Source organism: Artemia sp. Qi Xiang Cuo, chromosome 17 (genome assembly GCF_049724085.1).
Source record: "Artemia sp. Qi Xiang Cuo chromosome 17, ASM4972408v1, whole genome shotgun sequence".
Lineage (NCBI taxonomy): Eukaryota > Metazoa > Arthropoda > Branchiopoda > Anostraca > Artemiidae > Artemia > Artemia sp. Qi Xiang Cuo.
The window spans coordinates 60,405,702-60,423,614 of NC_142810.1; the positions used below are offsets into that span (position 1 = coordinate 60,405,702).

At 38.3% G+C, this 17,913-nt stretch overlaps 1 protein-coding gene across 1 annotated transcript in view; it reads right to left on the bottom strand.

Moving 5' to 3' along the window:
• Positions 1-1,995: 1,995 nt before the first annotated feature.
• LOC148942427 (protein argonaute-2-like) overlaps positions 1,996-17,913 on the bottom strand; it is a 295,554-nt gene continuing 279,636 nt past the window's right edge. Inside the window, exon 22 of the mRNA XM_089103040.1 lies at positions 1,996-2,358. Within this exon, the coding sequence (XP_088959166.1) occupies positions 2,271-2,358 (88 nt within the window). The 3' untranslated portion in view covers positions 1,996-2,270. The remainder of the gene's footprint in view (positions 2,359-17,913) is intronic.

Sequence of the window (17,913 nt, forward strand, 5' to 3'; positions counted from 1 at the left end):
AGCCTAAAAAAACCCGAAACTTATGTGGAAGTTCTTCAAGAGATCCCAGTTCTGTAGAAAAACGTGCTCATCTGACATTCCGGAAGAGGAATGGTTAAGGCATTAATTTACAGTGTTTGGTTCCAAAGATCCGCAGCTTGAACGGGATTGTGATAAATTCCTAAACGAAAAATCCAAAACCTTTTTAAAAGTGCGAAATACCTTTGTGATATCTAAATTGGTTGTAGCTATAACAGTTTGTAAGTTAAAACATCGAAAGGCACCTGGTCTCGATGGTATTTTTCCGGATAACCTAAGGCATGGCAATGAACTCTTATTTGAGCATATCACGCTTCTGTTCCAGATATGAGTCGATTGCGGTATAGTCCCCAGCTCATTTTGCGCTGATTTTGTGTAAAATATCCCCAAAGAAGGGGAAAACCGAAATCAGTGCACAGGATATAGACCAATAACCGTTTCAAGTGTTCTCAGTAAATTCCTCGAGCTACTTGTCCTTCTAGATATTTTGGGGAAGTCTAGGTAGGATTATCATCAGTTCAGATTCCGACGAAACCTGAGCTGCGCGTTTGTACATAGGCTTTTAAAGAAAGATATTAACAAAGACCACATTATGGGATCCTCCCTCCTTATGTGCAGCGTAGACATCTCGGCTGTATTCGATTCAGTTGTGCAGTTTCAGGTGTTTCTTAAATTACTCGAATGTGGTGTGAATGCTAATGTCTTAGCACTTTTATTTTTCTGGTACTCAGACAATTTTGTGAAAGTTAGACTGACAGGGGATTACCTGAGCAGACTGATTAGAATTGTTCGAGGTCTTAAACAAGTATCTGTGCTAAGCCCCATCCTGTTTAATACCCTGACATCTGGAATAACAAATACCGTTACTGGAGGATTCAGCATCAATCTATGTGACCTCAGCCTGCTTTCGTATGCTGACGACCTGCTGATTTCAAGCCGCAGCCTTACTTCTCTACAAGAAAATATTGACCGCCTGATAACTGGTTACAAAAATATCGGTCTAAAGATCAACCCGCTAAAGACGAAGTTCAGGGAATTTTGTCCCTTAGCAAGCAAGCAGCAAAGCAGTGGCCATACCTATCTGATAGTTGAACAATGAACATTTTTCCCGGAAATACCATGAAGAACCTGGGAATAACGTACGGTCATGATGTAAGTCGTTTGCTAATAATTGAGAAAATTACCAAGAGTATTCGTTCAAGTTACGGGAAGCTTGTCTGTCTGAAATTTATTTTAAACAGGAAGATTCTTGCAAAGCTTTACGCAGCGGTTGCTCTCCCTCACCTGCTTCATTTATCTCCGCTATGGGACTGGGTATGGGACTCTCGCAAACTGACAGAATAAAACTCCTGTCTGTATACTGCAAATACCTCAAGTTTTTGCTTCAATACCCGCTCTACGAGATAAACACATTCGTTCTAAGATCTCAAAAAATGGTAGACCCAATTGTCGTTGTGCCATCTACAGGAACAAGTACAGAAAAAAAGGCGTTGGAAACATTGTTCAATTTTTTGCCTCTACATCTGATCTACGAGTGCGAATGAAGAAGTTACTACTTAATTTTGTTCTTTGATGTAGAATGTTCTTGTTTTTTCCCTTTTCTTCTTTTTATTACTCTGCTTTTTTATCTGTTTTTGTATGAGCAGGCAAAAATAAAATTAATATTGTTATTATTATTTAATTGTCGGAGAAACCCATGGTTTATTCTGTGCCCTAAATCTATCTCGCTTTAGAATCTAACGAATTTTCCAGGTAATATAAATCTTCATCAAAACTAACAGATTCCAGCAACTGGCCCTGGGTTTAATTGGGAGCTGCCCCAGTGATACCAATAAAAGCAAGAACACCATTGTGTTTAATATGCGTTTTGTGTCAACTGAGTAAGTTGGAAATCTAGCAGTATCGGCATAATATTACAAAAAACAGGTCAAATACCAAACTAAGCATTTAGAATAGACAAAAAAAGTCAAAGAAATAGTTAGCTTTCTTTTTTATTTTAAGCAGTCATTTTGTCTTCGAACGAATCTGCTAACTGAATACAAAATAAAGTGGACAATAAGTTTTCACATAAACAGCTAAGTAAAATTAAAAAATTTATATTGGTTTAGTTAATTTATAAGACTAGCCCATTTGCACCACATCCCCAAAACTGTTTAATGGCTAAGGAAACACTAGGCTAACATACATACACAAGTAAAATAAATGAAAGAATGTCATCTTCAGACGTAGAACATTGTGCCACACTGCCATCTTCAAATGAAAGACATTGGTTTGGTCTTAGAGAACTTTTTCAGCATCTCCGTCTGCTGTCGAGGGTTGTATATTCCCCTACGTATCATGCTGGAAAAAGAAAATAGGGTCATTTTATTGCTTAACATACAATTTTTGCGGGAATGGGTGTGATGGGGTTCACTCTATTTAAAACCTTTAACTGTCAATCAAATAGGTACGAAACACAGTCTATTTAATTTCTAATTTTGCACTGAGGGGGATCCTCTTGTAAATACCTCAACTGTTCTATATAAGGCTCGTTTCTTTTCTTGCCTTGCCTTAGATCCTCCTGCGCCTTCAGATGTGATAATGGTTTCCAAAAAGAGTTACCAGTATTCCCTCATTGCTGCATCCACCCAGAAAGCTTCCTATTTGGTGTTGAACAAGCTATTGAAATTTGTCTGGTCAGCTCAGTAGCTGCACCGTTGGGTGCTTTGGGATGTCGTTTTCTTCTTTTATTACTTAGTGACCGTTAGAGGACGACCTTTGGTAGTTGAATTATGTGCATTCGAATAACGTGCTCGAGGTATCTTCACTTCGGGATTTGATCACTTCCTTTTATAAGTGTATGAAGGGTTTTGGGTTCAGTGGAAATTTAAAATTCCTCTTAGACCCTTGCTTTCGAACGCAAGGAGCTTATTTTTAGGTTATTGGTCTAAATGCCACATTCTGGAGTCATAGCAAAGTGTCGAAGGACGTTGCTGTTGAACATCCTCTTCTTAATAAGAAAACATATTTATTTCAAAATCGCTATAACCAGCCTTGAAAAGACGAATAAATTTAGGAGCAAATAAACAAAACAGGACAAAATAATTAAAAAAGCTTAACAACAGCGATACACATAAAAAAAATGGTAAAAGAACACAATAACTAAACTGTCAGAATCAATAAATTATTCATTAGTCAATAATTAAACCAGTTATTATATTATATCCTTCAACAAAATATATATAGAGCTCATAAGCATGACCTGCTTTATAAGAGTGGCAAGTTTAGACGAAAAGAGCTTGATTTTATTTAAATAAAGCGATAAGTGACAAAATTACAAAATAAAATGCAATAAAATACCAAAATCATGATAAACCAATTTGGAATAAATGCAAGTGAAATTTCAGTTCATTTTAAAAACTTAGCTATGAAACCATGAAATCACGGATCAAAAACAAACAAAAGACTACCGAAACGTTCAATACAGCTTATTGCAACTGTTCGTTTCTCACGGAAAAAGATTTCTGATTGGTTGAAGGTCATTTTGCGACGAGACATTCAACCAATCAAAAGTCTGTTCCATCATCAAGCCAGCAAAAATTAATGGGGCTGGCTCTATTGAACAAAGGGTTACCTCATGATCCAATACAATTTGAAATTGTATTTGCTTTTTTATTGTTTAAATAGCCAGTAAAATCAGATCATTAAAATGATAACACAATTACTTAAAATTAATCACATTCAATCTACAAGATTTGTTTAAGCAAAGGCTGTTTAAACAGAAACTGTTATGGGCCGTTTTTTTTAAACGAACTTAGACATATAGTCTATTTTGATAAAACGGTGCCAGATGCGCAATAATTGGACTTTGGATTAAGTTGTCATATTGTTTTGAATTCAATTGGCAAATGATTCAAAATTTACAGGTTTTAATCAACTAGATTCAGTTGATGCTTTTAAATTTCAATCAATTCAGTTAACTAATAGTTAGAATGGCCTTAACTTACATGCGGAAGATGCTATGACCAGACGTTCATATTCTAAATTGTTATCAAATGAATTACCTTTAAGAGTTGAAACCCCCTCCAGCTAAAAGGAAGCAAAACTTATATACATGTGGCTTCTTCTGCGAAACTGCATGAGAAGTTTGAGAAACAGTAAAGGATTCAAGGGAACTATCCTTTAACTCCAGCTTTGACGCAGACAATATTTATATTTTATGGAAGATGGAGAGAGGTGGAGAGGGAGGTGAGGGGGTGGAGGGTGAGGGAGATGAGGAAAGGGTAAGGGTGCTGAAACACATTAATCCAATCATTGCGCATCTGTTGACTGACAAAAATTTACCAATATAATAACAAATGTGAAAACAACAGCAAAAATAAAGAATTTGACAACAAAAGTTTTATAATGGGTGAAATTAGAAAATTCACCTTTTTATTTGAGGTAATTAAACAAATAACTTTACAAAACAGGTGTTTTTTAAGGAAAAGTAAAGATCTCAATTAAAAACCACTACTAATAACAACTCATCGCAGCACCAAGCCACCTGGGATCAACACTGCTAAACAAACTCCTCCTCTATCACAATCTATTCAAAGCATCTCTCTTTACAACCTCCCTAGAAGTTATCATTTTCCTTAAATCTTTGTTTATGACATCCTCCCGCTCTAAACGCGGACGACCTGTTTTCCGCTTAGGCCTTGACAGTTGACAAAAAAGGACAATCTTCGCCAATCTGCTATGCTTCATCCAGAGAACGTTCCCAAGCCATCTCAACTCTTCTCTCATTGTAGCCTCAGAAAGCTGGATAGAACCGCAATTTTCATACAGCCTACTGTTTGGAATGCAATCAGTCGGCCGGGTATCCAGAACAATCTGTTGGCAATTTCTCTGGAAAACATCTACCAAAATTTTATCCGTTTTTCGGAGCGCCCATGCTTCAGAACCGTGTTTCTGAAAAACTGGAGATAAGTGGCAATAATTTCTTAAAATAATTAGACTGTAAAGTGGCCAGGAATTGCTACCGAAAAATCAATGAAAACCCAAAGAGATTTATCTTAAAACTGAAGACCAGCAGAAATAAAGTCCTATAATAAGTCCAACTTAAAACGGTCAGAAATTACTATCAAAGAATAAAGGAAATCCTTAAAGAAAGGAAATTAAAATAAAGAATTACATCAAACATAAAGGTACGATATAAAATCAAAATTAATACTGAATTCAAAGTTAAATTGAATAAAATTGACTACAAAAAGAAGTTTCAATTTGATACCCTTAGGTGATCTTGAGAAGTCTCATCTTAATACACTTAGCCGTGCCTGAAATGGCGGAGACACATGATTTTGACAACCCGGATGCATACATTCTGTTTTGATTTGGTTTATTATCCCCTTTAAGATTCTAATGAAGCTTTACAATGATACACTTAGCCATTTCCGATATATTGCATTTTGACAACCTGGATGCAAAAAATTACTTTTTAATTTAGTTCAGTAGTCTCATTCAAAATTTTTAAGAACTTTTTACTTAATGCCCTTAAAAGTTTCACTGAAGCTATAGATTACTTCTTTCGGCAACCTCGATGCAAGCGGTGCCTTTTGGCTTAGTTACTCATTCCCTCAACATTGCTTGAAAAATTCAACCTAAAAGCCTTGGCTATTCCTGAGATATTGCACATAGGTTCTTTTGGCAATTTAGATACCTCTAACATCCTTTGACTTAGTTCAACATCCCTTTTGACATTCCATAAAACTTTGAACATAATCCCCTTTACTGTTCCAGGAATTTTGAAGATACACCCTTTTGGTAACCAAGATGTACATAGTGCCATTAGATTTAATACGACATTTCCCAAAGAATTCCCTCAGGATTTCAACTTATGATTATTGGCTGATCCTGAGATCGTGTAGATACAACCTTTTGACAATTTGGACACATATAGTGTCATTTGATTTAGCTCAGCATCCTCTCAAAATTCCCTAAGAGTTTCAACTTGATACTTCAGCTAATACCAAGGTATTGAAGATACAGCCTTTTGACAACATGGATTCTTTTAGTGTATTTTGACCTAACTCAACATCTCCCAAAATATTCTCTAAAAGTTTCAAAATTTATACCATCAGCTATTTATGGAGTATTGGAAATAAGCCTTTTTGATAACCAGAATGCACATAGTTGTTTTGATTTAGTTCAACATCCCCCTTAACATTCACTAAAAACTTCAACTTACTGCTTGTAGCTGTTCTTACTTATTGCACTTACGCCCTTTCATAACCTGGATGCGAATATTGTCTTTTGATTTAGTTAAGGATTCCGTGAAAGTTTGAACTTAACACACTTAACTATTCAAAAGATGTTACAGATACGCCCTTTTGAGTGTCATTTGATTTAGTTCAATATTTACCTCCGCATTTCCTTAGAGTCAGAGGCAACGCTATAGCGATGCTTATAGTAAAGGTCATACGGCTCCTATGTTTTATTATTATTATTTATTATTCCTTTTTTTCCTAGAAACACTTCATATGGAAGGGGTTGTCGCAGAAACTTCAAAGGGGGCTCATTCGAATGGAAATCGAGATTTCTAGTGGCCTTTTTAAGGGTCAAAAGGGATTGGAGGGCAACTAGCCCTCCCCCCACGCCCAGCCTATCATTCCTCCAAACCCATCCGATCAAAATTTTGAGATAACCGTTTTGTTCAGCGTAGTTGACTTCCAGATAGAAAATATGTTTTTGAGGAGGACACTCCCTCACAACCCTCAGGGCAAGGGTTTTAAGTTATACCCGGGGGCAGTAAAAAGGGGGGCGCTACTTCGGTACGTACCACGTGGTTTATGGTTTTTGTCAGTGAGAATGAAAAAACATAATTTTTCTCACTTGAAAAAACAGGGATTTTCTCACATTTATGGTTGTTTCTTGGACGGTTATGTGTGTTGGTCAATTTATTTGATGTTTTTCTCGGATGTCAACAGTAATTCATGTCTGTTTTATGGTTTTTGTCAGTGAGAATGAAAAAACAGGAACTTTCTCACTTTGATTGATGTTTTCTGGATTATTGAGTCTAACGGGGGTACCGGATTCAATTACCTCTTCTTTCAAGATCTTGTCGTTGTTGTTGTTTTGGCCAAGTGCACGCTCGAGGCAAATGTTAAGACCTAACGGATTAGGAAACAGTTAGATCACGTGTTTCCTTCTCAGCCAATCAGCGAGTCGGATACATCTCCTTTCTCAGCCAATGAGAGCCTCGCTTACATATGGTTTTCCCCGTTACATAACAATTCACCCTTGAGATTTCGTATATAACGGACATGCATTGTTATTAAATTATCAGAAATTATTTTGACACAGTTGAAACAACAAGAATGGATACTCTTGATGAGCTTGAAACCTTGACAGCCACAATTTGCAATGTAAGTTCTGTTTTAGTACATTTTTTTTCCAAAATAAAATAATTATCCTCGGTCACTCTTCATTATACCTTAAGTCCCCCCCCTCCCATAAAAAACACACATCAATCTATCATCTTTATACTCGATAGAAAACATACAATGAGTTTTTTTTACCCTAAAAACCAAATCACACCCCCATTGTTTTACAACGATAATTATAGCAAATAGAAATAATTCTCTTTTCGATAAATTTTGGCTTTTCTCTATTGTGATTTAAAGAGTCCACTGACTTCTGTCAATTCTTAATGCATTATGCTGCTCTGTTTTGACATAATGAGTTTGTCTCCCCTTTTCCTGTGTGTTTACGAACGCGGCGCCAAGTCAAAGGAACTATTTCTCCGTTAAATTAAAACACATTTTCAGACAATTGCAATAATTAAGCATAGTCCTATGCAATCTGTATTTTGGAGAAGTGAAACGGATTATTTTCAAAGAGATTGGAGACCTATCTGCTGCATGGGGTGATATCTTTTGCGTGGGGTGGGGGTATTTTCCTTGTCTTTTCTCCGGGAAATGTTCCGTGGGGATTATTGGCCTCGGGCTGTATTGTCTGGGGTGGGGGTAAATACCAGCTACCGAAAAAGGATAAGGAAAGATAAAAAAATACCGCTAATACTTTAAATGCGTCAAACGAGGTATTGCAATAATTAAGCGTAGTCCTATACAATCTATATTTTGGAGAAGTGAATCGGAGTATTTCCAAAGAGATTGGTGACCTCTCTATTACAGGGGTTGTGCGTGGTCGCGAGGGGAGGGGTTATTTTCCAGGTCTGGTCGCATTGGTATTGTTCGGGGGTTTTAATGGCCTCGGGCTCTTATGGCTAAGGGTGGGGAAAATTTCCGGCTATCAAAAAATGATAAGGAAAGATAAAAAAATTACCGCTAATACTTTAAATGCGTCAAACGAGGCATTGCAATAATTAAGAATAGTCCTATACAATCTGTATTTTGGAGAAGTGAAACGGAGTATTTTCAAAGAGATTGGAGACCAATCTGCTGCATGGGGTGATAGCGTTCGGGTGGGGAGGGGGTATTTTCTATGTCTTTTCTCCGGGATATTGTCCGTGGGGATTATTTTCCTGGGGCTGTATTTTCTGGGGGTGGGGGTAAATACCAGCTACCGAAAAAGGATAAGGAAAGATAAAAAAATACCGCTAATACTTTAAATGCGTCAAACGAGGTATTGCAATAATTAAGCGTAGTTCTATGCTATCTCTATTTTGGAGAAGTGAAACGGATTATTTTCAAAGAGATTGGAGACCAATCTACTGCATGGGGTGATATCTTTCGGGAGGGGAGGGGGTATTTTCCATGTCTTTTCTCCGGGATATTTTCCGTGGGGATTATTTTCCTCGGGCTGTATTTTCTGGGGGTGGGGGTAAATACCAGCTACCGAAAAAGGATAAGGAAAGATAAAAAAAATACCGCTAATACCTTCAATGCGTCAAACGAGGCATGCTCAATGCAGATTAACACCAGAAAAGAACAGAAACGCCTAAAAATGAGAAAGAAAAAGGAATTGCAACTAATCATAGGCAGAGCGCTAGTGCTGCCTAAGTAAAGAACGATGTGGGCACAATATGTTGTTTTTGGGTTTTTTCTTCATAGCCGGGCACTTCGTATAGAAGGAGTCGTCACAGAAACTTTGAAAAGGGCTCATTTGATTGGAAATTAAAGTGGCTAGTGCCCATTCCCAGGAGGGGGCGTGAAAACTATTGTTTTAACTTTGATATGCAAGACTAGAAAGAATAGTCTTTAGGAGTTGCATGAAGCTTATATTATGCGTAAATTGAATAGCATTTTTAACCTATGATTGCAAAATTTAGGCCTATAGGCTGCTGGGTTAACGATCTTTTTTATCTAATTTAAAGCCTATATCTAAATACCCTCTGATTCTTGAGCTTATAACATTTCGAAAGTTATGCTATGGGTTTTTACTTTTTGCTTTGCTGAAAAGGGGTGGAGGAGGGGGCTTCTTTGAGATAAATGCTTTTCTAGACAAAATTATGTCTGACAATAAATTCTGTAGAAGGGGGTACTAATTTTCAGTCTGTAAAAAAAGGGGGAAATTATTTTTCTATACTAAATTTTTTCTCTTCTTTAAGGACAATGGTGAAGAATGTGTGCCACCTCCCACTAAGAGAGCACGGGGTCAAGGTAAAACCCCTACGAAGGCAACAGTATTTCAATATGGCCGTTGGCCGAAACCCCCCAGCTCCACGCTGCCTGCCCAAGTTCCATCTGTGCAGGCAACAATGCAACCTGGCAGAAAATTAGAGAGCGAGTGGGCAGCTGCTTTCCATGGACCTTCAATATCTGTCCCGTCTACACAAGAGCGTGATGTTACTGCAACGTCCATCCTCCAACACGCGCTACCCGGGCCATCTGGCACTCAAGTCCAGCCAGGATTTGCAAATGTGAGCATTTTTACCTCTACTTATAGAAATATATATATATATATCTATTTCTTCTTCCAATGTTTTTTTTTAGTCTTTTCTTTTTCACTATTTTTCAACGCTGTGTAAAAGTGTCTCTCACAGATATTTAAAAAATGCTATTTTATCTATAGTCCTACACCCCTTGTTTTAAATTTCTCTGCTCACCCCCTCTCTCGGAGATATCTAAATATAATGTGTTTTTTTTGCAAAGAAACCACTCTTTTTCTAATCTCAATTTTTCTCTGTCCCCCCCCCCCATTGTAGGCATCTTCGCTATTTTCAACCTTATAATAATATTTTTAGCTAATTTTCTAGTTTACTGCTAATGCTCACCATTTGAAACTCAAAATGCTATTTTTCGCCGTGAAGAATATTAGTTTTAATTTTTGCTATACGTGTTCCACACAAGCATATAAATAGATCTGTTTCATCCCCTTTTCCTATTTTGTTCTATCATTAGCAACGGTTAGTGGTTAGGCCGCCAAGTCTAGGCTTTCAATGCTTTTTATGTAATTCTGTTGTTTGGCCAAGAAAATAGTGGAATTGTCTTGCAAAATTAGCGATAGATATTTAGAACATTGGAATTATATGTAAGAGCGAAACAAGTTATACCCCCAAAAATAATAATTGCTATTTATGATATTGCTGAAAAAAGGGGACATGCCTCAATTCTATCACCACCAAAGTGAAAAAAAACTGTTTCTTCACGCGTTGGTGAACGGGTATGGGAGCCGGGAATTCGTCGCTAAGAAAAAGATGGCTTTTTGCGCCACGGCGCAGGCCGGGAAGCGCCGGTTGGCCCAGGACGTGCCGAAGGAAGCACCGCGGGAAGCGCCGCTGCTCCTGGCCGTGGGAAGCGCCGCGGGACACGCCGCGATGGCCTCTAATCCAAAAAAAAAACAGTAGGGCTGATTTGAACACTATGAAAATAAGCTATTTTTTGAACAAAATCAAATTACAACTTCTATGTAAAGCAGCGTTTTAGATTGTAAATATCTTATATTAAGTTGGAAATTGGAACTTTCAGAATATCAGTGGAGTGGGGAACAGTGAATTAACCAAATGCTACTATGTGCATACTGCTACAACTACTACTACTACTAAGCGCTGAATTTAAATAATATGTAAATAATAATCCAAATTTTAAACAGTAGGGGTGATTTGAACACTTTGAAAATAAGCTATTTTTCATTTATAGGTTGGACCATTGGTCCCATATTCCTTGTCACCGTCCTCATCAGTTGGAGGAGGAGAAGACGCGCCGATGGACTTCCACAACAATTCACCATTGAGTGATAATTCACTGGAAATACCGTCGTTTAATATTGATGAGTTTTTAAATAATTTTCTTTTAAATGTAGATTATAGCGCAGTTGAGCAGGGGGACTTACCTTTGCTAAGTCCAAACACACTACAGCTTTTAAATGAGTTTACAAATGAATTAACAGGGAACCCTTCTCCTCCTCCTCCTCTAGCCTCCGATACCCTAACGAATCCACTTCAAACAACTAAAGTGGAGCATTTGCATACCCCAAATATTGAACAAAGTGGGGGAGGGGGAGGGGGTGTTGATGATATACAAGAAGGAGAGGGAGGTAATGTCCAATTTACAACATTTCCAGACTTTCAGCTGTCAAATTCGATATTAAATGCAATAGCTGTCTACACTGCAACTTTTGGGGATCCATTTAATTCACTTAATGGGGGGAAATTTTGTTTTTGACCCCATAGAAATTGTGCATGAATATGTAGATAAAATTCGTGCACTGCTGGAAAATCAAACTCAATTGTGGGGAGGGGGGAGGGAATCAATTAAGGTTTCTATTGTTTTAACGGTGTTTTATTTAAATGAGGGGAAAATCGAAGTTTACCACCATTATATACATTCCGAGATACGTTTGATCTATCCGAATTTATAAAATTTTGTGGGTGCCTTTTGCGAGTGGGTAGTTAAAATTATTGCGCATCTTGAGAACTAAAACGAAAATGGGAGCGGCTCTGTAGTTCTTTATGTTGAAAATTTATGCGTTAATATTTGTAAATTTAAAAAAGATTTTAATTTAAGAGGGGGGGGGGGCAGGTGGGGCGGGGCCAAGGGCAATAGTTTTAAATTATAATCGAGATTTAATAGGTTGTCAAGGTGTCCAGCGGATCTGTTTTGAAACAGGTCATAAATGTTTCAAGTACGCTTTCCTCATATCAGCATTGGAGCCTCTAGCACGTGACGCTACCAAGACGAATTTAGACGATTGGGCTGTACATGGGAAGGAAGGGACCAATTTCACCATTGTAGATTTGTCTTGTTTAGAGGGAAAATACCCAGTAGCGCTACGATCTATTGATATTTTTGAAAATGCTAATGTCCATTTAAATATCGGCGTTACTGTGGTTCAGTATGAAACTGAATTTGAAGATGGGGCTCGTTTAAAAAAGAAGGGGGTGGTCTTCACTGTAAGGGACCCGTCACTTGATTTGTTCAAACACTGGGTTTTGTTGTTGTATACACCGCCAAGTGACCTTGCCAATTCAATTGGCCATATTAACCAGATCACAGACATTTGTAGAGTTCTGGGGGGGGGTAAGCATAGGGGGGAATGTTTCTACTGTCCAACATGCCTGTCACAATTCCGTAGTGATGTAAAACTACGGGATCATATGAAGCAGTGTAGACGGCATGGCTACCAGACAGTGGAAACGGTTTCAGGGGATAGGTTCATTTTACGCTTTAAAAATTTCCAAAACACCCTCCTCCAGTGCAACAAAATATCTTTTGACTGTGAAGGTAAGCTGGTGGAGGTGAAAGATTCTCGAATTCCAAATCGAATCAAAGAACACCAGGCTATTGCAGTGTCCTATGCCCATGCCCAAAGAGACAGTTCTAACACCATGCGGTTGTTAGAAATAGTAGAAACATTGGATGAGGGGGACGAGTGCATGGTCAAGGCACTGACTAAACTAATTGGCATGGCTAATGGTGCTATTTCTCGTTTGAGAAATACGCATTATCCAATGATGTTGTCTGCAGAGGATCGTCTCACAATTAAAAATAAAAAAATATGTTGAGTTTGTAAGGGGGAGTTTGAAGAGGGGGATAAGGGGACTAAAGGGAAAAGAGGCGGTGGGAGGGGAAAAGTCAGAGATCATAATCACTTGTGGCAGGAAATATCCTCGGGGGTAGTAATTTTAGAGGGGTAGCGCATCAATCGTGTAACTTAAATGTTAGCCAACAGTTTTTTATTCCAGTTTTTATTCACAAATCAAATTACGACTTAAAATTTATTTTACCGGCACTGGCACGTATGCACAGGGAGGGAGGGGAAGTAGACAGTCCATTGGTAAACAGTTCATTTACCTAAAACATTATTCCCAAATTGGCTGGGAAGCTGTTGCCTCTCGAGCTGAAATGGCAGGTAGTGGATAATGGACATACGTGCTGGAATAAAATCAGATTTTTAGATTATTTTAGTTTTTTTCCCAAGGCATTGAGTCAGTTGATTCAAGTGCAGAAAAGCGACAATTTTGATAGCTTTCCCTTGCTTAAACAGCACTTTCTAGACAGTGAAATGTATTACCTATTGACCTGCAAAGGTGTATATGCATACGACTATTACTGTTCTTGCGCTCGCTTAAGAGAGGTGAAACTACCTCCAATTGAAGCTTTTTATAATTCACTGACCAGTAGTGAATGCACAGCCGAGGAGTATGAGTTTGCCAAGGTGTGGGCTAAGGGGGATTGTAAAAATGGGTGAGATTATTGTAGACTGTACTTGGCCAGTGACGTTTTAACTCTGTTGGATATAGTCTGTAAGAACACAGACCAAATCTATTCAGAGTTCGGGTTAGATATAGGCTACTATTTTTCCACACCACATTTGGTGATGGATTTGATTTTAAAAATTAGTAGGGAGGAAATAGGCCTAATCACCGACGTAGATCAACACCTTTTTGTAGAGTGTTCAATGAGGGGAGGGTATGTTTTTCATAGGGACCGCGTCTTGTCCACCGATCCAAGCGGACAAAGCACCGGTGCAAAGTCAAATGCAGTGTTCTTGGACATGAACTCATTGTACCCCTCGGCAATGTCTCACTACTCTTTGCCGTGTGGGAACTATCAATGGCTTGAGAATCCTTGTGAGTTCCCTGACATTACCACCGTCGAGGACAATGGTCCACAAGGATGATTCTTTGAAATTGACGGGCACATTCCGCTGGCACTTCACGATTCAGTCAGAGATTTTGTTTTTCCCTGTATCAATCGGCCAGTGAGCAGGGACTCATTGAGCCCCTACAATCGATCATTGGTTGGAGATATGGGGATGCACTGGAGTCCCTATAAGCAAAATTGCTGATTGATTGCTGATTTGGACCCTAAGGAGAATATCGTTGTTCACCATGTGCTTTTGCATTGGATGGTGAGCAATGGTTTCAAGATCACCAAATACATAGGGTCCTGCAGTTCAATCAGCGACCATACTTGAAAACGTTTATCGACACTTTTGTCGATAAACGCTCTAGGGCAAACTCCAGAGTAGAGAAGGAAATGTACAAACTGATTCTAAATTCAGCGTTTGGCAAAATGTGTGAAAGCGTTCACGAGCATAGAGGCTGGCATGGTTCTTCTACACAGGAAAAAGCAAAATGTGGTACTGAACAAGAATATAGCAGGTGGCAGTTCAGTACTAGAAATTTCCAAAAAGCTCTAGTTGTCGTTTTTTTAAAATGTGTGCAAGGTGCAATGGCCACGGGAGGGGGATGTTCAAGTTTACTATGGGGACACAGATTCTCTGCTGTTAAAGGTAAATGGGACTGAGGATTTATTGGGTGATCTAGAAAAGGGGGAACACATCAGCTCGCGGATGGATTTCACCAACTGGAATCCGCCCCTCTACCCCGAGTTGGTGAAACGTCAAGCCCCCAACCAACTATTAATGTTAAAATCAGAGACGGGGAGTGATTTCATATCCCGGGGGGTGTTCCCGGGTCCAAAAGTTTATTGCGTTAAAACGCATAGTGAGGATGTAAAGAAGGCGTGTAAAGGGGTGCCTAAACACTCTGTAAAGAGCAATTTCAACATGAGCGTGTACAGAGACTGTGTAGAAAGTAACCTAGTGCCGAGAGCACAAGTATTTGCAATTTGCTCTCTACAGTATAGAAATTATACTGAGAGTGGAAAAAAAATGCAATGTCATGTATATCTGACAAAGTCTATGTGCTCGAGAATGTTGTGAGTGTCCTGCCTCATGGCCTCTACCGTATTTCAGATCGAGTTGAATGCATAGACTATCGCAATCAACTTGATCTGGATAAATTAACCTAACCTGACTAACCAACTAACCCAACCACTAACCAACTAACCACCACCAACCTTTCATAAATTAACTAACCCAACCACCCAACCCATTCATAAATTAACTTACCCATCCTCAACTAACCCAACCTAACCTGTAGTAGCTACAGCAGTGACGACAACTATTGTACAGTTTTGTTCGCCCCGTGGCTCCCGGGGGGTGGGGGGTCTTTCCCGCGTTTGGCCCCGGGGGGTGGGGGGTCCCGCCCGCGGCCGCCCAGGGGGATGGGGGGGCCATTTAAATACATAATGTTCAACTGTGCTAGTTCAAGTTCCATGTGTTTTTTCAAGTGTTGTTTTGAATTGTTTTTTTGTTGTACAAAAAAGTGTTGTTGATGTTGTTGTAAAGAAAAGTGTGTTACTCTGTGCTAATGTACATAAAGTGATGGTGAACAAAAAAAGTTTTTTTTAGACAATAAGTGTTGTACAGATAGTGTTATTGTTGATGGACAAAAAGTGCTTTTTTTTATGTTGTACATAAAGTGTCATTTTTATCGTTGTCAGGTTCATGTTGAACAAATAGAGTTTTCATGCAGTGCAAATAAATGCTGCCGTGAAATATTGTCAGGTTCTTGTTGAACATAAAGTGTTATTATTATGTTGTTGTTCCTGTTGAACAAATAGAGTTTTCATGTTGCAAATAAATGAACATGAAATTATGTTGTTATTTTTGAACATAAAGTGTAATTTTTATGTTGTTCATGTTGAACAAATAGAGTTTTCATGTTGCATATAAATGACCTTGAAATATTGTTTTTTTGTTGTTCTTGTTAACGTAGATAGATCTATGGGAAAATTACTACTACTACTACTTATTCATTGGACACGTATGATTTACAGTTAGTTGTAGTCCAACTGTTGTCAACAGCAGCAGCGGCATGTATCAATTTAAAACACCCTTCAGATCATTTCTGTCTAGTCCGTCTATGTTAGGCAAGATAAAGAACTTAACTAAAATAATTCAAAATAATCAGAAAATGTTTGCGATAAAGTTAGAGAAAATCTAATATTAACGTCGTATTTGGTAGAAGTCCTATTATAAAATAAAATTAATTGCAACGATCATTGCAACACCATTCATACGGGGACTTGATGTTTTCAATAGTATTTAACCAAACTCGTGGTTGATTATTGATGATTTGGCTGAATCCATTGAACAGTTCTCACAGGAAATGCAACAACTGTTCACCGATCGCTCCCACCATGAACACATTTCCATAACCCTAGTTCTACAGAATCTCTTTCATAAGAGCAAATGTATGCGAACCCTTGCTTTTAATTGCACCATCTATATTATCTATCAAGTTTTTCGTGATTCTAGATCGCTAATAACTCTCAATAAACAGATATACCCCGGCGCCCCTAAATTTCTGTTTTCAGCGTACACTCTGGGGACTAATAAAACCTATGGTTACATTTTGCAGTATCTTAATCAGAGCACGCCGAGGATCTACGTGTAGTCACCGACATTTTCAACAATGAAATTACAGTATATCTTCCGGAGAACAGTAGAAAAGGATATTAGTTGCCATTATGACACTGAAGAAACTACACGAACAACGGCATTTATTTTTTGTTTTAAGCACTTCAAAACCATTGCTTAGGAAGGCCATACTCAAACATGGTGTTGACAATGATTTAATTAATCTAATATCTGAACTTTGTTTAAATTTAACTGAGTGCAATGTTCAATTGCCAGAAGGTGTGAGACAACAGACAAAGCAACATCGTTCCACTGTACGCGCCTTGGCTTTTAAAAACAAGTGAAAAAAATTAAAAATAAAACGGCTCCTTCAAGCGGGTGGTAGCTTTTTCACACTTTTACTGGCAATAATTGCTGGACTTGTAAACAGTTTTCTCTAGAGAATGGCAAAACCCTATAAATTGACACCATTTGAACTTGTCCTCTTGCCCGTCGAACATTTTGAAGACAATCTAAGCAAATTCATTAATGATGAGAATATTGCCGATAACAAAAAACTGCTTTTACTTCAAGACGCATTGCGACGTGTGGACAAACATAAACCTTATCGTGAGAGACCCGCCGTCGCCACTGATCCCTCTAAACAGGAATCATCTCCTCAAGATTCTGCAGCAGTGCAATCAAAGGAAAAGGAATTAAATTCGATTGTAACGTAAATTGAAGACCTATTGCCACTCTCCTATCATAAACAGGGTAAAATAGTAATATAATACCTAATTCCGGAAAATGCTCGTGAGCATCAGGGTTGTTTTGAGAAGACCTGAGAGAAAAATGTAAAACAGGAGAATGTTAAATACCTTCTCGAATTTATTTGCGATATGTTAACGAATCGTATAGTACTCCTATCCTTTGACAATAATCTATACACCTTTCTAAGTGTATCAAACTTTCCCAAAAGTCTTATTGGCGATAAGCAAATTCTAAAGAAACTAAGAGAATATAGTCCTCCAACAACGCCAACACCAGCACCATTTAAAAAAGAAGAAGATTCAATATTTGAAAATACTAGTAGCAGCAGCAGCACTGATTTTACAACACCTGTGGCTGCTAGTCAAAAGCGAAGACGAATTGATTCATCTTCTATTGTGTCAAAGGGGATTGGACCTTACACTACCCGTTTGTGTTTAAAATGAATGAAGTTCTGAATAGTGTTTATGAAAATATTGGTGAATCGCGAAGTCGAATTTCTCCCGAAACGCTATC